A 22,422-nucleotide genomic window follows, 5' to 3' on the forward strand; every position below is an offset into this window, starting at 1 on the left:
TTCCTTTAACAATGTTTCCCCTAGTATTTTCTACTATGCTGAACTCGGGTCAGGTCCTCCTAGCTCTGTTATTGATGAACCCTGAAGTCTAGTTCCTTTCCCAGGGATACACGGCATGAAGGTCCCACAAACTCATCCAGCCCACTGTGCTGTAAATAAAACCCAAAGTTCACTGGAGGCTTTCTACACTGCAGCTTACTTGGGTTTTCACTCTCACTCACTGAGCTCAAATACAACCCTGTGAGGCAATGTCAAACTCATTTGCAGACTAGGAAACTGAGGCACAGATGGGCTTAGTGACTGATTCAGTTCTCACACCAGGTGTTGCTGGAGAAAGCTGAGACAACCCCACCTTCACACAAAACAACTGTCGCACTGGCTCTACGATTAGCAGCCAGGAACTGACTTTATTTATTCCCTCTGAGCACATGAAGAAGCTTGGCAGTCAGGCAGCCCAGGAGCCAATGTACAGACTTGTCTACCTACAGAGCCTCTTCTTGCTCCAGACCTGTCTTGCTGAGGAGACAGGACAGGAGATAGGCACCTACAGCGAAACTCATGCACCCGAGCGCAGTGATGAGACCAAGAGACCAAAGCACACTTCCAGGACCAGTGCATCTGCAGACAGCAGTCAGAGGCGGTGAGGCAGAACCTCTTCCTTAGAATGGCGAACACCAACTGGGAGGTGGAGCGGAGCTGGCATTCAGGTTTGAGGGCTGATGGGTAGTGAGCTCACTTGAGGCGGTAGAGCACCTTGCGCTGCATGCGGTGTTGGACCTCACCCCTGCGCAGCATAAGCTGCAGCACCTTCCGAATGGCATGTTCTGGATACTTCTGTAGGAGGGAGCAGAAGATAGATACAAGGATGTATCAGCAGGACCCAAGGGAGCCCATGGTTGCTCATAAACAACTTTACAACAGACAAAAGGCTTCCACCTTCATTCTGCCTTGACTTCAGAAGGGCTTATACTTTGTAACACTTCCTGTGTACCAGGCAAGTATAGTCCTATATCAACTTTAAACATCCAGTATTAGGAATTATCTCATTTTACAGAAGAAACAGGCTCAGAGGGTATCTGAGATCATACAGCAATTAAGTGAGCTAGCACTTAGGCCCTTGTGACCCTAGAAACCAAACTTTCTCCAGCCCCAGACTCAGTAAATGATAATCTTTTCACCTACAGAGCAGGATGCTGGTGAATCTTTTTACCAGTATGAGCTACTGTGTAAATTACTTCCAGGAGCAAAATGAGGATACACAGAAAAGAAAGCCAAGAACAGAAACCAGAGCTATCTTCATGATTTTAAAGGGCACAGGTTCCTCCTAGCACCCAAAAGCACTATCTCCTGTGCACGGGATCAGTAACCCTCTGCCCAATGGGCTACAAAGCTCACTCAACTGGTTCTTGGCTCTCTACCCTTTAAGGAGCCAAGCAACAAGGGAAAAGACTAAGAGATGGGGAAATTAGAAGGTGGTTTCTGCTACCCAGCTTGTACCTTTCCCACTTCAAGGGATATATAAGTAGCCAACTCCAACTATAGCGGTTCTTAGGGAAGAAACGGTGGCTCAAACACTCCCCACCCTAGCAACCCACTGTTGAGCATAGAGCACAGGGCAAGGGAACCAGCAGGAAATCCTCTGTATCCTGGGCATGGCTTGCAGGTTCCCAGTGTTTAGGAAGGCTCACCTGCTTGGTAAAGTCCTGAACAATACTGTATTCAGACACCTGGGAGCCAATGGCAAAGCGGCGCTTGAGTTGCTTCTCGATGCGGCTCAGCATCTCTTGGTCCTCCTGGGTAGTGAAGCCCTCCACTCCTGTGAAAGTGCAGTAAGAAACTGGGTACTAGAAAACCCAGTTCATCTCTACTGGGAGGGTCAGAGAAATGATAGCCTCTCAGTAGAGTGGCCTAACCCAGAGAGAAAATTAAAGACAGAACAGTGTCAGGTGACAGTGGGAACCTTACCACGGGAGTGAGAACTAAGAAATATAGGATGCAACAGAGGCCATCCAACAGGCCCAGCGCCAGGTGGTAGAGACATAGCCATCAAGGTAACTGAGAGCCAGGTACCATGAGGCCCTGTGGGTCACACACACTGAGGTAACAGGAATAGCCACAGAAAGGATCGGCCAGAAGCAGTTTTGTTTGGTTGGGTTTATTTATTTATTTGGGGGGAAATGTTTCACTATATAACCCTGGGTGGCCTCAAACTTCAAACTCAGAGATCTTCCTGCCTCTGCACCACCATGTGCTGTGGAAGTACAAGTTTGGAGTTACAGAGCAAGAAGACAGGGAAGGCAGGACCTGATAGGGTCCAAATATGGGTGACATTCATGAGAAGTCCTGGGTAAGAGAAGCTTACGATCTCCACCAGATGGGAGAACATCATTCCTTCTCCAACACAGCTGGCCCAGCTGTCACCACTCCCTACCACTCCTTACACTACCTATAACTACCTCCTCACTGTATTTATCCCACCAAGAAAAGTAAGAAAGTCTATGGGATAGGTAGAACAGGGAGGTTGGGAACTGCTTGCTTACAGCTCTGACACCTAGACAGTGACCGGCAAATTCTCAGCCAGAATCCTGGCCAGATCAGAGTAAACCTAACTCTGAAGAGGCTGACATATCACCAGTCTCAGAAGACTGGCTGAAAGCAGGCAACAGACACTAGGGCTCAGGGACCAACACGCCTGTGTTCCACTAAGACTTGTGAGCAAGGCACCACGGAAGCTCTGTGTCAGTCTCTGAGACAGGAAGGACTGACAGCCAGGCATCCCAGACGTGACTGTCAAAAAAGATGAGGCCACAGGCTGGGAAACTCTACAATTCTGAGCTCAACACAGGGAGGAAAGAAGGCTGCCAGCCATTCTTCACCAGTGACAGGCCACAACAATTAAATTTAATGAACTGGCTCAAGAAGCCTAGAAAAAGCTTCCAAAATAGTGAAAACAGTCCATGGAGAAGTGGGGGGCAAGGTTATTATCAAAAACACATCCAGGCAGCACCCTGCAGGCCAACAGCTAAGTAAATCTCTAAGTCTAAGGTCAGGACTACAGCCTAGCACTTACTCACCTGACAGATTGCCAGATAACGCAGCATCCAGTGTGGACACCTGGAATAATCTCAGTGCTTCCTCCACATCGGCCTCAGTGGCAAAGGGCTGCAGTTTCATCTTACTTAGGGCCTCAGCAATGCGCACAATAGCCTCCAGCTGCCTGTTGGAACAATAGAATACTCAAAGACCTCAGCCCACTTACTCCCCCCCACCCCCACCCTTTAGGAAGGAGCATGGCCAAGGTAGTTAGAACTATAGGGGAGGGGGCTGGAGAGATGGCTCAGTGCTTAAGAGCACTGCCTGCCCTTCCGAAGGTCCAGAGTTCGGTTCCCAGCAACCACATGGTGGCTCACAACCATCTGTAATGAGATCTGGTGTCTTCTTCTGGCCTGCAGGCAAACAGACAGAACACCAGGAATACTGTATACATAATAAATAAGTAGGGAAAAAAAAACTATAGGGGAGATCGCCGGATAGATTGCCATCCCCATTATCTATTACCCTATATTCTTAGTACTGGAACCCAATTTTCATTCCAGTACATGCTGCCTGGTAAAGGATATTGCCTGCCTCTTTGGTCAAGGTGGCTGTGTAAACAAGATGTGACCAATGAGCTCTAAATCCATGCATCATATGAAAATGTCAGAAGTATCCTTCAGCCTTGATGAAGGGGAGGGCTTGGTCCAAGCTCAACTTAATGTGCCAGGCTTTGCTGACTCCCCATGGGAGGCCTTACCCTTTCAGGAGTGGATGGGGAATGAGTTGAGGGGAGGGGGAGACAGGTGGGAATGGGAGGAGGGGAGGGGGAGACGGGTGGGAATGGGAGGAGGGGAGGGAGAGGAACTGGTGTGTAAAATGAACAACAACAAAAAGCGTGTCCCCGGGCTGCCTCTCTTGATGATCAAAGTGATGGCTGGAACTTCTAGAACCTTATAGGGCTGAAAGGTTGACAATGATGGACATAATGAAACCCAGGCTGACAACTCTGAAAAACCACCATAAACTACATATTCCCCAGTTTCATAATGAAAATACACTTCCAACATAAGCTACATTATACACAATCAAATCTAGTTGTAATTGTAATCAATGCTAGAGGTAGGATTCAGCTTAAGATCGTAGGCCCAGCTGTAAGTATAAGTTGAGATCCAGTGAAGATCAAATTCGTTATGGTTACATAGTTGGTCAAAGGCTAGAACAGAGCCTGGCTTATCTCCCAGGACAGTGTTCCCCCTTACCTCAGTCTGCCTCTCAGAGAGGGAAGCCAGGCCAACTACAGAAGTGAGGCACACCCAACCACCCCCAGGCTTAAACAACTCACAAAGACAGACCATTAGGAGGCCGGAGCACATGGTTCCAGAGGCTCCCTTTCCCAACCCACCCTGGGCATGTATTATGAGGATGGCAATGGCCAACTGGCCCTACTCTGTGAGATGAGGTCCACTCGCTCACCGCACAGTGATGGGGATGCTGGAACGGCGATCACTGTCCCTCTCATGCTGACGGGCCCCACTCCGCATGATGATATAACGATTCTTCAGCTTCTCTGCTGCCTCTGCCGACAGCCGAGGGCCACACCTCCTGCAGATAGCAGAGTGAACTAGAATGAGACCAGCAAGAAATCTCAGTTGCCCATCCCATCCCCAGGCCTCTACTTGGCTTGCAGACGTGTATGTTCCCACATTACTTGCAAGTCATTTGAAACAAAGAGGGACTAGGGCTGGCTATGAGCAGGTGTCAGAGATCTACATGGCATCTCTTTTGAGAAAGCTGGTTGAGATCTGAGCAGATGTGAAGAAAACTACTCTGACTGCTACTAGCTGCACTGTGCTATCTGGCCAACAGGTGTACATTCTTCCAGCACTGAGGTTCCACAGTAGCAGGCTTCTAAGCAGTCTCCTCCTCTCCACCCCGCTGATTTGAGAAAACTGAGGACCACCTCCAAGGCTTCCCAAAGCTCAAAGACATAGGAACTATCAGACCGGACTCTGATGCCCACTCACTCTGGCAGGTGCATGACCTGGGGGACCACTCAACTGCTATAGGATCAACCAACCAGTGCCCCATCTTTGGGGCCAACCTTTTCAAAGATAACTAATACTGAGAATCTGAATGAGGTTAATTAAGGGCACAGCCTTTGGAGCGGGTACCTGTCTGTTCCCACTACTTCCCACATATGTCCTCAGACAAGTTATCTAACCTTGCACCTCACCTTTCTACAACAGAGCTACAGGTCATTTATATACAAAAAGACAGAACCATGCCTAGGATAGAAGAATCGTGTAGGGTTCCGGTGATAGTTAAAGCTGCAATCCACTGAGTACTGACCCAGTGCAGAGAGATGCCAAGAATTTAACCATCTTGAGCAGTCCTTATAAAACATCAACCTTGGGCTACTGAGGCTCAGAAAACTTGAGCAACCTGCCCATTATGGTGGGCACCACAACGGTAACTTTGAAGCAAATAACCTTACACCCATGGAGTGAGTCACAGTGCTAGATGAGAGCAGAACACAGTTCAAACATGGTTACCAGGTAATCCTGGGTAAGGAAGAACAGGTCTGCATGCTCTCCACCCATGAAGCCCGGTGTCACCGAACAGGGTTTTCTCCCAACACTCACGCTCGGCAGTAGGCAATGAACTTCTTCATCTTGGCCAGGTCAATCTCACCCTCCACAGTCTGTGTCTGTGTCAGGGCACTCACATGCAGAGTGATTACATGTTTGGCCAGCATCTTGGCAAAAGAGGAAATACTGGGTAAGCACAAAGGTTGAACAGACAGGAAGAAATAATGATGTGGTGGGATGTGGCTTCTGCTCCAGTTCCTGTGGCCTATCTACTGCTGGCAAGTATGGACATAGAGCTGGGTGCTGGATCTTTGCGAGTTCAAGGCTAGCCTGACCCACAGAGTGAGTTCCAGGACAGCCAGGGCTACATACAAAAACCTGTCTTGGTGGTAGATATTGGACATACCCAAGCCAATGAGAGTCCATCCTGGGACCTCTACTAGAACTACTGGAAAAGTCTTCTTTCTCCCTCTTTTCTTTAGGGACAGTTAAATCACCAGCTATCAAACTGAGTACACATTATTGATTCTATTAATACTCAGAATTGAGCCAGGATCTTTTACATGCTAAGAAAGCACTCTGCCACTGAACAAAATCCCCAGTCCTTTATTACTTCTTTTGAGATATGGGTCTAAGTTGCCAAGCTGACCTTAAAGTTGCAGTTCTCCTGGTTTAGCCTCCACCGAAACCTAAACCTAAACCTGGTCAATCTTTTTTTAAAAATATTTATTTATTTATTTATTTAATATTTATTTATGTATTTAAATATTTATTTATTCATTATGTATACAATGTTCTGTCTGTGTGTATGCCTGCAGGCCTGAAGAGGGCAGCAGACCTTATTACAGATGGTTTTGAGCACCCATGTGGTTGCTGGGAATTGAACTCAGGACTTTTGGAAGAGCCACAATCTCCAGCCCAACCTGGTCAATCTTTTACCATCTGTGGTGGTTTGAAAGGAAATAGTCCCCCCAAAGGAAGTGGCACTATTAGGAGGTATAGCTTTACTGGAATAGGTATGGCCTTTTAGAGAAAGTATCTCACTGTGGAGGAAGGCTCTGAGTTCTCATATATGCTCAAGCCACACCGTGTCTCAGACCACTTCCTGTTGCCTATAAGTCAAGATGTAGAACTCTCAGCTCCTTCTCTAGCACCACATCTGTCTGCATGCTGCCTTGCTTCCCATGACAATGGACTAAACTTCTGAACTGTAAAGCCACCACAACTAAATGTTTTCTTTATAAGAATTGCCGTGGTAACAAGTGTCTCTTCACAGCAGTAGAAACCTTAATTGCCTGAGAATGAAGCAGAGAGACAGTTGGGCCAGCAACCACCTGTGCACTAAACTTATTGCAAACCAAATTCCCTAACTATTTTCTTTCAGAAATTTACTAGCAAGGGCAAGGAGTGAAGCTCAGTGGAAGCATCTTGCTAAAATCACCCAGCATCTCCCTCAAGGCATAAACAGGACTAGGCCACAGGACTCCAGGTCCCTCTCCAACACTCTGCAAGTCACTAATGCAGTCATTTCATGTGCATCTCGCTCACAGCCTATCTGAGCACCGGCATTTCCCCGGCAAAATCTCTTGTTCACCCTCATGACCATGAAACCACCTGGAGCCACCAGCCCAGCCAATGAGACATACCATGTCCCTCTCCTCATTGTGCTCATCTTTGACGATGAAGATCATGTCAAATCGGGACAAGATGGTAGGCATGAAGTCAATATTGTCCTCCCCTTTTGTCTCATCCCATCGGCCAAACACTGAGTTGGCTGCAGCCAGAACAGAGCAGCGAGAGTTCAAGGTGGTAGTGATCCCAGCCTGAGATGGAAAGTGGGGAAGAGACAGTCAAAAAATCCTGGGACAGGCCTCTCCTTCCTCGCATATGAACTCATACACATACACCCATATACATACATTACTTGTGTGTGTGTGCACATGCGCTCATAAGGATGCGTGCGTGGGTGTCTGTGTGTGTTCCAGGCCGGCTGCTGCCAGCACAGTCCTAAGTAAACATAACTTGGTACATCCATCAGAGCAGCTTGAAGAAGACCACCAGGCTGAAATGATGAAGGATGAAAGGGCCACTCACCTTGGCAATGGAGATAGTCTGCTGTTCCATGGCTTCGTGGATTGCCACACGGTCATCTTCCCGCATCTACATTGGAAAGACACATCTATCAGAATCCTCACCAGGGAGAGGAAAGTGGCAGGAGAATAACTAGGAATTGCTACCATTCCATAATACAGACTTCAGGTCAGCCAATGGCAGATGACCACATGAGCTTGGCTTTCACTCTCCCCAATTTCTAGAGTATCTCAGAGAGGTAAAGCAAGCAACTTATCCAAGTTACCCCAGAGTGATAGGCACAAGAAGTACATACAACGCTCTCAGAAATGCTATGTGCTACCACACCTGAGTCCACACACCCCAACTAGAAGACTTACTCACCTTGTCAAACTCATCAATACAGACAACCCCACCATCAGCCAGAACCATGGCTCCACCTTCCATAATAAAGTTTCGGGAAGAGGGGTCCCGCATCACTGAGGCAGTCAAGCCAGCAGCACTGCTGCCTTTTCCAGATGTGTATACCTTGGGAAAGTAAGGAGAGGTGTCAGCACCAAATGCTAGCCCCAAATGCCAAGAACCCAGAAGGTTGTAACGACTCCACATCACAATGCAAAGGTCCAGAACTCAAGGCCCAACTGAAAATTCTTTCTTCTGCAAGGAAAAAGGCCATCCTGGGCCTCAGCCTACTTTAAGAATTTCTTTGAAGCTGGGCAGTGTTGGCACACACCTTTAATCCCAGCACTCAGAAGGTAGAGGCAGGTGGATCTTTCTGAGTTCAAGGCCAGCCTGGTCTATAGACCTAGTTCCAGGATAGCTAGGGTTGGTACAGAGAAATCCTGTCTTGAAAAATCAAAAACAAAAGTCTCACCTGAGCTACAGCACAGCCCTGTGACATAAGCAATGAGGCCCAGAAAAGGAAGGGCATATTTCAAGCTGGCCTCAGGGCTGGGAATTCCTGGTTCTTAGGTTGTCTCTACCCTTAGAGTTCTTCATCTGTGAAGACCTGCATGCTATATGCTGCCAGACTCCTTGAAACATACCTACCTGAGATGCTTGTCAATGAGACACTCAGATCAGACTGCACTACCGGGAATGTCAAGTACTTGTCTATAGTAGGCCTGGGGTGTGGCTTAGTGTGTTAAAAAGTGTTTTCCTAGCATGCACAAGATTTTCAGGTTCCATCTATACTGACAAAAAAAAATTACTTATATTGAACTACAGGTATAAACAGATTATACAAGTTATTTTCACCTAGTCTTACTTTCTAAATGTGGCTACTACAAGATTTAACAGAGCTCACAGTTTCAGGCCACGGTATTGCTATGGGATGGTGCCAATGTGGTAAACTTAGCACACACCCCTCCATCTAAAACCATCACTTCCTATTGCACAGTCCACTTACCCTGATCTTCCCAGACCTAGGAGACCTGGATCATTAGACACACTGGCTCAAACCTTGTTCTAAAGTCCCCCAGTAGTGGGATCTTGAGCTCCGTTCCTATCTCCAATGCATAACACGGGTGGTAATACTCATGAGGAGACAGTTAAGTGAGTAAAAACTTCACAGGCACATCAGGAAGCATCTGGCCCATCTTGATACCAGCTACTATCACTAGCAGTGCCATTATTTTGCAACTAGATAGGTTGATGCTCAGGGAGTCTAGGCTACCTCTTCAAAGTCCACGTGACTACTGCTAGTCTGAGAAGCAAACCAGACCTGACTCAGTCCATGTTCTTACCACCCACACCTAACCTGTTGTCCTTTCCTTCTCACACCCTCTCTGCCATCCCGACAACAGACAAGATGAATGAGAAAAAAGTAGGTCCTGGTTGAGCAAGAGCCCATGAATGCCCACGAACTGTAGCTTTATTCTCTGCTGGGGCATCCAAGCCAGGAAGAAAGTAGTCCCCAGCCACTCACCCCAATGGGAGAGCACTTCTCCACAAACTTCAAAAGCTGTGACTTGGCTGTGCCAGGGTCCCCCAACATCAGCAGGTTGATGTCACCTCGGCGAGTGAGTCCATCAGGGAGCCTAGACACAACAGGTTGGTAGAAGACAGTGAATCTGTGGGCTGTCCTTGAACTCACCATCTTCCTACCTCAATCCCCCAAATTTTAGGATTATAATCAGGGATCACCACTCCTGGCTTTGTGTGGGTTGGTCACCCTCCCCTCAGAGTCTCAGAACAGGTGTAAATGACAGTTTGGCCCAGAAACATGTTCACACCCAGTTCTGTGCTTCCTAGCCTAACACTGGGGGGCAAGGCTTATTTCCCAGGTAGAGATGTAAAGGAAATGAGAGCTAAGGGTCGGGGAGGCACACCTGAGAACTATGCACACTGCAGAATAGTCACAGAGGAGGATCCAGTTAAGCCCCTTCGTTCTCCGTGCCTCAGTTTCCCCATCTATGAAATGGACACTACAGTGACACCCTTATAGGCTGAGAGGACAGGACTGGGTTGGAGTAGTACCAAAGAGTTCCACAATAGCCTGCAATGGGACATAACAAAGGTTATTTATTTGGGGATAAACTCACAGTAAGGGTAGTCATCGCAGTCCTCTTCGTGTGCTGGGAACTGACACCAAATCCAGCCAAAAGGGGGCTGCACAGGCTTTGCTTTTCATCTGTACTTACAGTACATGAGACCACGCCCAAAGTGGGCCGGTCTACTGAGCTTAATACAAAACTATATACAATAAGAACAAATATCAAGTATTGTCCAGGGAAGAGGCAAAAACATACATAAAAATTAGAATTACAACCAGCATGAACAAACATCAAACAAGAAAAATATGCCAAATGTTTCACTAGTTATCCTATCCGAAGGCATCTAAGTCATGTATTAAAAATGGCTTATATACACACATATAATGGTAGTTGCCACTTATTAAAAATCAAAGCTGGTTTTGGAATTTGACATTGGCTCTCCTCTAAATCTAAGCATACTGTTTAAAAAAAATTCCAAAGTTTCTGTCTCATATGAGGAGCCATCTGGTATGGGACAGAAGGAAGATAAAATCTAGGGACTATAGTTAATCAAACTCTGCTTTCAAAAATTTTACTTCTCCCCATACCTACTCTTGCCTCTATAGTACGCTTTCGTTGAAATATGTCCATAGAAATTCAAACTTTCCGTTTTGATATGAATAAAGTTTTCCAAAATGAACAATACATTTCCTGCAATAATCTTTGTAGTCTCCAGGAAGAAGATAGAGCACCACAATTCCACCTGGTTGATACGATGTCATTATGCTGATAGCACCACTTTAAGATCAGTTTAGGTTATAAACTGCTCAAGATGATTTCAACTTGGCTAGCTGAGATGGTGCACCTTCTTTTTTTTTTTTTAATATTTATTTATTTATTATGCACACAATATTCTGTCTGTGTGTATGCCTGCAGGCCAGAAGAGGGCACCAGACCCAATTACAGATGGTTGTGAGCCACCATGTGGTTGCTGGGAATTGAACTCAGGACCTTTGGAAGAGCAGGCAATGCTCTTAACCTCTGAGCCATCTCTCAAGTCCCCCAGTGCACCTTCTTATAACGTTCTGCCCAGAACTTCAAACAAGCATTTCAGAAAAACCCTACCAACTATACTCAGAGACTATCTGCAATTGTACCAGACAATAATCATGAAATTTAACCCATCATTTTAGTTATACAGGATCCCATAGAAATAACACTGCACCTAGGACAGCTGGAAGTAATTCTAGAAAATGACATCCACTCTCCCAACAAAGTTTGTCCTCAGGGTTAGGGCCATCTATTAGGGGTATAGGGTTGGGGTGGAAATGAAGTAAGCTAAGGGATCTCTCTTGAAAAAAAAAGGGGAGAGTGGAGGAAGCCAGGCAGTGGTGGTGGTGCACACCTTTAATCTCAGAACTCAGGAGGCAGAAGCAGGCAGATCTCTTTGAGTTTGAGGCCAGTCTGATCTACAAGAATTAGTTTCAGGACAGGCTCCAAAGCTACAGAGAAACCCTGTCTCGAAAAAATCTACAAAGAAAAGAAAAGAAAAGAAAAGAAAAGAGGGGTGATGGATGGGATAATAGGTAGATTCCCTTCTCAGGTCTTTGATGGGGTTGAAGACAAAACAATCAGTTACTTTCCTCTTATGACTTAGCCAAGCCATTTTCAATATAAGACTTAGACTCCTTAGGATAGAATAACTATTGAAACATTTAGCATGTGTTTCTTGTTGGATGTTGTGCATGTGGGTTGTAATTCTAGTTTTTATGTATGTTTTTGCCTCTTCTTTTTCCTGGACAATACTTGATATTTGTTCTTATTGTACGTAGTTTTGTATTAAACTCAGTACTCTCTTATTGAGACAGAAAGGAGGAAGTGTTGTGGAAACTCCTTCAGCCAATAGCCTTTAAGATACCGGCCCACTTTAGGCATGGTCTCATGTACTGTAAGTGCAGATGAAAAGCAAAGCCTGTGCAGCCCCCTTTCTGCTGGATTTGGTTTCAGTTCCCAGCACACGAAGAGGACTGTGATGACTACCCTTACTGTGAGTTTATCCCCAAATAAATAACCTTTGTTATGTTCCATTGCAGGCTATTGTGGAACTCTTTGGTACTACTACAATTGGTTCAGGACACATTAACCACAAGAATGCTCTGAACATATAAAAAATGTATTAAACAGTAGCCACTAGTACAATGCCATTGCTGCTACTGTCTGTAGCTGTATTTTAGTTTCAAAAGGACATAGGAAGCCGTAAGTGACCCACACCTGCAATCTTAGAATCTGGGAAACTGAGTCAGAAGAATCATAAGTTGTAAGGGCAGTCTGACTATATAATGAGGAAAAAAAACAAAAAATGTGTTTCAAAAAAGAAAAACCAAAACAAAGTATGTGTATGTATGTATATATATATGACACTTTCTAAGTGCGAGATGTTTCACATATCTCATTCAAGCACAGAAACTTTGTTCAAGGCGGCCTCTCTCACTCCCCATACAGTCTAGGGCAGAGATCAAATCCTTGGTCCTAGCCCAATGTTTTCCCACTGTGTTCCCCATGCCAGCAGGCTGAGGGACCTGGGAGGCATGAAGAAAACTAGGTTCTCAACACAGATGTCCTTCTGAAGCAACCTTGTCATTAATACCCTCCTCCCAGGCTCCTCACCTCTTCCGTGAACCCCCAAAGAGTAGGCAGGCTATAGCTTTTTTCATATCCACGCCCCCAAAGATGGAAGGGGAAATGCTCTTAGAGATAAGCTCATAGATGTTGGGGAGGGCAGCCAGGCGACGAAATTCCTCCTCTTCCTGTGGGCTGACAGACCCAGTAAAGCTGCGGCCTAGGAGGACAGACAGGTGCATAAGTGAGCAAAAGACATCTCCTCCAGCCTACTGCTGGGCCTAGCCCTAAATCAGGAACCTCCTCACCCCCTTAGCACCAGGAGGGCACAATCTCATTCAAGAAAGTTAGGGCACAGGACTATCCCAGTCTTCCAAATCTCAAGGGTCCAGTGAGGAAAAGAAGGTTCCAAACAATCAGAAGGATAGATCATAGGTAGGTTAAGTGGTGTATGCCACCTTTAATCCCAGCACTTGGGAGGCAGAGACAGGAAGGTTTCTGAGTTTGAGGTTAGCCTAGTCTACAGCGTGAGTTCCAGGACAGCCAGGGATACAGAGAAACTGTCTCAAAAGACCAGAAACAAACAAACAAAACAGGCCAGATCATATGGCCCCTGGGGACCACTGGCAAATCTCTTACAAGGCAGATAAAGTAGAGAACCAATGCAATTGTTTGGTCGCAATAGCATGGCTCACTTTAGCTGCTGAGGAATCGGAGAAAGTGGACTCTCAAGTGTTCTTCCAAGAACAATCTAGGAGAAAGAGTGGGACTCAGACCAGGGCACTAAGAAGTGGACAGTCCTAAGTGTGAACGTAAACAGCCAAACAGTATACTTGCATTGAGGTGGAAGGATTTAAAAAGAACTGAAGAGGACCTGGAGGGCTTGCTGAGCACCTGAAAGTGGGGAAAGGCTAAGGAGGAGCCAGTTTCAGAAGGTGGGAAATAAAAGTGCTTAACTGAGCTGGGCGGTGGTGGCGCACGCCTTTAATCCCAGCAGAGGCAGAGGCAGGCTGATCTCTGTGAGTTCAAGGCCAGCCTGGTCTACAAAAGGAGCTCCAGGACAGGCTCCAAAGTTACAGAGAAACCCTGTCTCGAAAAACCAGGAAAAAAAAAAAAAAAAAAGGCTTAACTGTAGCCACATTAAGTCTGGGATGGCTAGTCAAGCAGAGTTAGATTTAAGTCTGGAATATGGCTAGATAATCAGGTGGCTTTTCCAATTTTAACCCGGGAGTTTTATGGACATAGAATATGGACAAGGTACTCAAAACTCCATCACTCTAGCCCAGAGGTTGCTACCACTGCCCCTGGGTGCTAAGCATGAGTTTTCTACTCCATGTGAGAGTTGAGGCTATTTACTTGATTCCTGACATTTGTGAGCTGAAGCTATTTACAAGGCCCCTGCCATTCAACCCAACTCTTACTAGAGATCCAGTTATATCCACCCCCTACAAGGCCTGAGTTCCCATCAGCTCTCCTATATCCTGCAAGACCCTTTTGCTCCACATCTCCATCCTTCCAAGTCAGTGCTGACACCCCTGGTGAAGGAAGCCTTCCAATGACACCCTAGCTCCTTCTCAGTACCTTGATGGAATCAAGCAGTTCAGTTTCAGGCACCTGCTCCTCAGAGGCTGTTTTTTCAACTAGACTGCTCAACCCTCTTTGTCTCCTCTGCAGCTACCGAGACGCAGTGCAGCACACACCACATTGCATCTATCTACTGCACTGAGTCATGCAATTCAAGCATGCATTTAGGCAACAACCTCAGAGCGGGAGCCACAACTATACAGTAAGTGGACATTTTGGGAAAACAAATTTTGCCTTCTGAAAAATAAACACCCTGGGATTGGGAATATAGCTCAGTGGTAGAATATTTGCCTGGTATGCACAAGGTTCTGAGTTTGAGCCCTACCATGAAAAAGAAAAGAAAAGCATGTCCTGATGGTTTGAGCAACTCACCAGAGCCATCTGTATCCACCTGGATGCCCAGGACCCGGATGTAGGAACTCCGGATGCCCACACCCACTCTGTCCCGGCCTTTGCCGGAGTTCATTCCAAACTTCTTGATGGAATAGATGCCCATGATGGTGACTCTGTTCCCAGGAACAACCTTGTCACACAGGTACCTGAGAAAAGTGCAGTAAATAAAGAAAAACAAGTGAAATCCAGGGGTGACGGTGTGGTCAGCTTAGCATGTCTACCCCTAGCATCACTATCAGGCTGGCTGGATCCTCACAAGGCCTAGAGGAAGGGACCTTTCCCTACTACTGCTACACACCCATGTCTGTCTGGATGGCAAAGACAGTGTTTATGATGCTGAGCTGGTTCTCACTGAACTCAGCTGTGCTGGTGGAGCCCAGCCTTCAAATGTCCTAGCTCCATTTTATCTGACACCAGGCTCAATGGGTGTCTCATTTTGACTCCTTAGGAGACCTTTCTCCTCATACCCTGCCACCAGACTCCTTGCAAGGACCACTCTCAATTTCTGCTTCTGACACTCTCTGAACTCAACCAAGTCAGCCTGCTTGTAGGTTTTCAGTCAGTTATTTTAATGAGATGGTACGTGGTTAAGTCTCCAAGTTTCCCCAGAACCAGTGTGCCTTAAAAGACCAGAGCAGGGGGCTGGAGAGATGGCTCAGAGGTTAAGAACACTGTCTGCTCTTCCGGAGGTCCTGAGTACAATTCCCAGCAACTGACATGGAACCATCTGTAATGAGATCTGGCTCCCACTTCTGGCCTGCATGCATACATGGAGGCTGAACACTGTGTACATAATAAATAAATAAGTCTTTTAAAAAAAAAAAGAAAGAAAGAAAATAAAAGAAAAAAGACCAAAGCAGCTGTGTGATATCAAAGAAGTCATTGTGCCTCTCTGAGCCTAGAGAAATGATACTTAATCTGACTTGTCTCAACTGGTGGGAATCAAGCAAGGTAAAAAACACAAAGATGTGGGCAGTGGTGGTTCACACCTTTAATCTAAGCACTCAGGAGACAGAGGCAGGTAGATCTCTGAGGGTTTGAGGCCAGCCTGGTCTGACAGGTTCCAGGACAGTAGGACAGCCAGGGCTACACACAGAGACAGCCTGTCTCGAACAACAAAAGAAAACACACACACACACACACACACACACACACACACATTCTTTTTTTTTTTTTGAGATTTATTTATGCATTATGTGTACAGTATTCTGCCTACATGTATGCCTGCAGGCCAGAAGAGGGTGTCAGACCTCAGTACAGATGGTTGCTGAAAATTAAACTCAGGACCTCTTAACCGCTGGTCCATCTCTCCAGCCCCACAAAGGTGTTCTATACACTAACACTATCAGATCACAGCTTCACAGGACTGTTTCAGGCACCCATACTGTTTATTAACCTCCTACACTTTTCACACCTTAATCCTCAAGCCCTCTGGATACTCAGAGAATACTCTAATACCCTATACTCAGTTAAGGAATTGTGTTAAACCCTTGACATTTATTGTTAAGCAGTCTGAGATACTCCAGACCCCCATTTTACTGATGGGGAAAAAAAATGAGGCTTAGGGTGTAGCTTTCCAAAGAGTCTGCGTCTGCACATACTTGCCAGTAATAAAGCTGACAACCATGGTCCATCACTCCCCAGAAAGCTTTGCATCTGTACTTGACCTCAGGTGTATGAGCCCAGGGTAAGCACTCAGGGACCTGTAAACCTTCACCCCAGGTCAGTTTATAACTACTCAACAAAACCACAGGCAAATTCTTAACAGGAAGCCTGACTAGGACAGCAGATTGAACAGGAGCTAGCACAGCTGCTGGGGATCCTGCTGTGCTGAAAGAGCATAGGCCTTGGTACCACTTCTAAGTCATCTGACCTCCCCCAGCTAAAGTCCCCATGTAAAATATGGGTAGACAGGCCTTGTGGACTATGGGAGACGAGAGATGACAGTCAATAAGAAGCACCAGACACAGGAGCTCTACCCTGCACACACTCTGCTCCAGATGATCTATCTCTATGGTACACCTGAGTGACATGTGCAACAACCCACAGCCCTGCCAGCCTACCTGTCACAGTAGAGCTGCATGTGCCTGGGCATCTCACCATGAGGCACTGCATCAGGAAGCTCCTGAAGTTTCAGGGTCTGGAAGTCTACACACTTGCACTTATCAGGCATGATGAAGTAAGGGTCCAGTGGGCACTTTGGGCGCCCTGCCTGATCCCTGGACAGGGGAGAAAGCAGTTACCAGAGTTACCCTGAGGACCCAAAGGCAGCGCTCATCCATTCAAAGTCAGCCTTGAGATGCAGCAGCAATATAAGGAAGAGCTGGGATAAGTTTGGAGAAAGGCCTGGAAGGACAGTTTCCATGATGGCAGGATGCTATATCCAAAGTCAGAACTTCAGGAGCCTTGGCACACTGAGGTGGCAATCATACTCTTAATTCCTTCATGAGGCCTCACTGTCCCCACATGTGAAAGAGAGGCTATATATCAAATTCCTTCATAAACCGCATCCACAGCCAGGATCTTTTCCAGTAAGGTTTTACCACCTCTAGAACATTCTGAGGATGCAGACTCTAAGGCCTATATATAAGTCTACTCAACTAATATAGGTGAGGAAACAGCAGTGAACCAAAAGTCCCTGGTCTAGAAGCTAAGTTCCCATTAGGATTGAAAACTATCTGTATAGTATAATGACATTCAGTAAAAATAGGCAGGTGGGAGGGTGTAAGCACAGGATAATGAAGAGGATAAGGTAAGAGGACAGGTAAGGAGCCTAAAGAGACAGAAAAAACGTGGCAGCCTGAGGAAAAACCATTTAGGCAGAGAGAACTAGACCCAAGGCAGCCTATGGAAGGGCCAAGTCACTCTGCTCCTGAATAGGGAATAGACTGAGGAGCAGTAAAGCTGGGACATGAGGAGACGGAGGAACTCCTCTGTGGCTGCAGGTGAGGGCAAGCAACAGCCTAGGACAAGGCCAGTATGCCTCAAGCAACGTGGAAGCTGAGAAGAAACCAGAAGAGAAAGCCAAAAGCAATCAGGATACAAGTAGGGTTCATTGGGTCAGAGTCAAACATTTCCTAATAAGACCATACAGTAAATATTTTAAGTACTGCTAACTGAAAGTCCATTTGTTCTACCACTATAGTGGAACAACATGCAAAATATCAAGTAGGATAGCCATGTTCTCAGGCAGTACAGTGGGCACTCTGGCTCTAGCCCAGCAAGTCAATTTGCTTTAGAAGATTCTATGAGTGGGGTAGTGGTAGCACATGCAGGCAGATTTCTGAGTTCAAGGCTAGCCTGATGTACAGAGTGAGCCGCAGAATAACCAAAGCTACACAGAGAACCTTTCCCCTCAAGATCCCATATAGAATCCATCTCTATGGACTGTTTCCTCTTCAACCTTGCGTCTCCCACATAGGTTGTGTGACATTCAGGTGGGGCACCCACATGAAGGAACACCATGCCGGGTCTGACCCAAGGATATCGTGCTACCCAGCCCTTCACAGAAGGCCTAGAACAAGTAGCTACATACAGGCAGTACTTGCCAGGGTTGTAGGCTTTTTGATCTGAAGTGATTCATTCAGGTCACTTCCCCCAGAATCCCTCCCGGCTATACACTCACATACTGCACTTCCTGGGGAGAGCATAGCCCTCCAGTCCTGGACGCATGGCAATATTGGTGAGGGTGTTGTGGCAGCTGCGGCACTGAATGGAGATACGAGTAGCTTTGGCACGAACCGCAGAGGCTGAGATGATGATGCCGGGGATCTTCACCAGGTGTGACATCATGTCTGACTGTAACAGAGACACAAGGAGACTTGATAGTTAAGGAGAACCAGGAGACATGAGAAGGTGCTGAGGAAAGACAAGGACAAGATCTGGAGGAGGTGACAAAGCCATGGCTCATAGTTTAGCTCAGACTTTCCAGAGCATTCAATGCCAGGCTACCTGGACACCAGGTTCAGGAGCCTCAGACACAGGCCGGTACTTTCAGGGGCCTCGCAGAACAATGGGAGAGGACTGGAGAGACAAAGGAAACATGAAACACCTTTTATGACAAAACCATAAGACCCAAACTCCAGCTCTAACAGTAACTTCCTGTGCTGTACACCACAGAGAACAGACATGGGGCAGAAGCCCAGGCTCTAGTTCAAGTTCCATCTCCAGCCACTATGGACCTTCTGCCAGCCTTAAGTTCCCCATCGTAACGACTACTGGATACTAACACTAAGTTTTTGGGGGGATAGGGGCGGTTCAAGACAGGGTGGACAGGGTGTCTCTGGAGACTGCCTGGAAATCCTGGTTCCAGGACAGGAACCAAAAGCTACAGAGAAACCCTGTCTCGAAAATCAAAAAAAAAAAAAAAGGCATATACAACATTCAGCTTAAAATTCTTCAGAAATAAACAGGAAAAGGCAGAAAACTAGATAAAATATTAGCATTCAATCTCAGTTAACAGCATATGGAGCTCATTACACTTTTCTCTACACTTCTGTATGTGATAAGTTTCTCACAGTGGGCAGGTAGGCTAGAGATAGCTCAGCAGTTAAGAGCATTGGCTGTCCTCCACAACTCCCAAGTTTGGTTTCCAGCACCCACATGGTGCCTCACGACCACCCGTAATTCCAATTCCAGGGATCCAATGTTCTCTTCTGACCTCCATGTACACATACATTGTACACACAGGCAAAATACTCATGCACGTAAAATAAACCTAAAACAAAGAACAAGCAAAGTTCCTTTTTCCATCTTTCCATTCCAAGTTTTTCTGGAACAAAGGGGCTCCACTGTTCGAAGGAGAAACATAGGAAAAAGTGGCCACCTCTGGGAAATGAGGATGGAGTCACAAAGACCTGCCCAGGCATTACAACCCTTGAACAATCCATAACAACTTTTTTGAAAATTACCTACAAGGGTGCAGATATCCCATCCCTAGTAGGGGAATCCCTCTAGAATACTGGTTCTCAATCTTCATAATGCTATAACCCTTTAATACGGTTCTCATGTTTTGGTGGCCCCTCCAACCATAAAAATATCTGTTGCTACTTCATAACTGTAAATTTGCTGTTAGGAATCGTAATGAAAAATTCTGGCATACAGAATATCTGACATGTCACCTCCAAAGGGGTGCAACCCACAGGTCAAGAAGTACTGCTCTGGGGCTGGAGAGATGGTTCAGTGGTTAAGAGCATTGCCTGCTCTTCCAAAGGTCCTGAGTTCAATTCCCAGGAACCACATGGTGGCTCACAATCATCTGCAATGAGGTCTGGTGCCCTCTTCTGGCCTGCAGGCATACACACCAACAGAATGTTGTATACATAAGTAAATAAATAAATATTTTTAAAAAAAAGTACTGCTCTATAGGGCCAAGTACTCACTGCAACCAGTACATTTGCAGTACGTTTCCCAGAGTGGAAGAGGCATGGCTCTGTACAACCCACCCCGCCCAAACTCCGCCAGAAGAGGGACAATCTTCTCTTTCCAATGAAATAGCAGCCCCCACCCAGACAGATCCAATGCCACCATCAGAGAGAGAACCTACGATGCAGTTCAGTTCTAGACCACGAGACTTGAGAAGAAACCAACAGACACTGTGCAAAGGACTCAGCTGTCTGTGGAAGCGAGGCTGTCCTGCTAACCGAGAACAATTTGACAGGGCCTCCAAAACTGCAGAGCTCTACACGGTCCAAGCAAGATAAATAGCCTTCGGTGTAGTGACACCAAGTCAATGGTGACACCTGGACACTACTACAGAGTACTGCCACATGTACTGTGCCTTTGATTCTCAACAACCCTAAGACAGAACAACAATCAGTGTTGCGTCCTCCTCCCTGCCTGCATTATAAATCCTCTTCTACATAGCAGCTAGAGGGATCTTTTGAACTCGGCATCAGTCTCCGGCTGGAGTTAGATAGAGTACTTCACCAGCCTCATAGAAAGAAAATGGAATCAGGGCCAGTGAGTAAAGACACCTGCTTGCCTCCAGGAACTGCACATGTGGACGGCACCTGCACACATCCACCTCTTGTTTACCAACATTCAGGCTCAGGGGACTCCAGCTGCACTGCTTTCTCTCCACTCCTCCAAACAGGCGACCATTTTCACCCCTGGGCCTCTGCACCTGCTGCTCTTCCTTGAGCTGGTGGAAAGCCCTTCCAGGTTTTGACCTGGCTGGCTACACACCCTTCAGTTTTAGCTCCAAGATTACTTGCTCAGAAGGATTCTCTCCCAACTCTCCACCCATCTCAGCCATGGCCACGGTGTCCCCCATTTCTTTTGGTCTTTTTATTTTTTTATTTTTTATGTTTTTTTTTTTTTCTGAGACTGGGTCTTACTATGTAGACCAGGCTGGCCTCATAGATTTGCCTGCCTCTGCCTGTGAGTTATCGATGGTGTTTACTGGTTTGTCAGTCTCCCCAATGGACAGGAAGTCACTGCTGTTTCTACAAGACTCAACTCTGCCTTCCCTTAGGACATCAATCTACAGAAGTATTTTATACATAAGGACACAGGCTTACTTAAGTGTCCTGCTCAGGGTCACACATCTGGTGCCACAGGCTACCGATGCCAGAGCCTTGTGCACCATATATCAACCACGCCACCCTGACTGGCCCACTCAATAGACCCACCTTCAGAATCCGAATGCTAGATGGGCTGGCATCTGACTTGAGCATGACCTGGATGTCCTGGAGCTGCTCATCACCTGCAGGCCGGGGTCGGGTCACCTCATCTGCTACCTCCTTGGCAGCTTCCTCAAGCTGAAGAAGAGGAAAGGTATAAACTGCTGGTGACGGGACTGGGCCAGGCTATACAAGACTCTGAAACCGGCGCTACTCACCAGTTGCAGGTGCTCGGCTGGCTGTTTGTACAAGTAGTCGGCCAGCTCCTCGTCAAAGCTGGCCAGGTCCTCCATCTCCACCTCGACCCAGTATTCCCCCAGGTTGTAATGCCGCTTCAGTTCATCTCTGCGGTGGCCAACAAGACGGCGAGGAGGAGCCGTCAGCCGCGGTGCCCACGCTACAGCCCTGCCCCCACCTCCCTCCACACCTGACCCGAGGGCGGTCCAGCCTCTACCCAGAGGGTCCTCCCTAGACCTCCTTCGCCTCACGCAAGCGGTCCCACCTGTACTTGAAGGTGAAGCCCGTGCGGTCGGTGCCCACTCGATACTGTCGCAAGAACTCCTTGAAGCGCCTCTGCAGCTGCGACTTGCGGGCCTGGCCGTCGTCGGCGCCCGGGTCGCCACCGAAGCTGTCGCTGTAGAAAATGCCGGGGTCGTCGAAGCCCGACATGACTGCACCTCGGTCCCTCACCTCTCAGCGCCGCGCCACAGGAACCTCGGTCCCCTACAAGCCGGCTTTCGCGGGAAAACCAGCCTTGACGTTCGTCCGCCGCGGCGTCTGCGCTCGCATTGGTTATTCGGCCGCTCTGGTCCGTCGAGTCCCGCCCCCCTGCCTGATTCCCAAAATGATTGGCTGTGATTCCTGGGCGGGAGGGGGGGGGAGTTCGTGCACCACTTCCTTCCGGTCTCCATTTTGTGAGCGGGACGTTTTGGCGCGAAAAATTGTGAAAAAGGTGGAAGCTGTGACTGTGGCGCGAGCCAAGCCACGCAAAGACGGCGGAGCGTCACGGGAGCTTTGTGCTCATTTCTTAAAGTC

General features: G+C 47.1%; 1 protein-coding gene across 1 annotated transcript; it reads right to left on the bottom strand.

Moving 5' to 3' along the window:
- Positions 1–382: 382 nt before the first annotated feature.
- On the bottom strand, positions 383–22,171 carry LOC121455950 (DNA replication licensing factor MCM5-like). Its single transcript, XM_041663735.1, has 16 exons — positions 21,890–22,171; positions 21,606–21,732; positions 21,397–21,525; positions 18,390–18,562; positions 16,828–16,983; positions 14,744–14,910; positions 12,836–13,007; positions 9,622–9,733; positions 8,079–8,222; positions 7,719–7,784; positions 7,271–7,447; positions 5,679–5,791; positions 4,510–4,638; positions 3,075–3,217; positions 1,689–1,816; positions 383–834 (listed from the first exon to the last, which is right to left on the bottom strand). The coding sequence occupies exons 1-16, from the start codon at positions 22,054–22,056 to the stop codon at positions 733–735; spliced, it is 2,205 nt and encodes a 734-aa protein (XP_041519669.1). The 5' UTR covers positions 22,057–22,171; the 3' UTR covers positions 383–732.
- Positions 22,172–22,422: the final 251 nt, after the last annotated feature.

Source organism: Microtus oregoni, unplaced genomic scaffold (assembly GCF_018167655.1).
Source record: "Microtus oregoni isolate MIOR12 unplaced genomic scaffold, Mior012 000014F_ref0000157, whole genome shotgun sequence".
NCBI classification, from domain to species: domain Eukaryota; kingdom Metazoa; phylum Chordata; class Mammalia; order Rodentia; family Cricetidae; genus Microtus; species Microtus oregoni.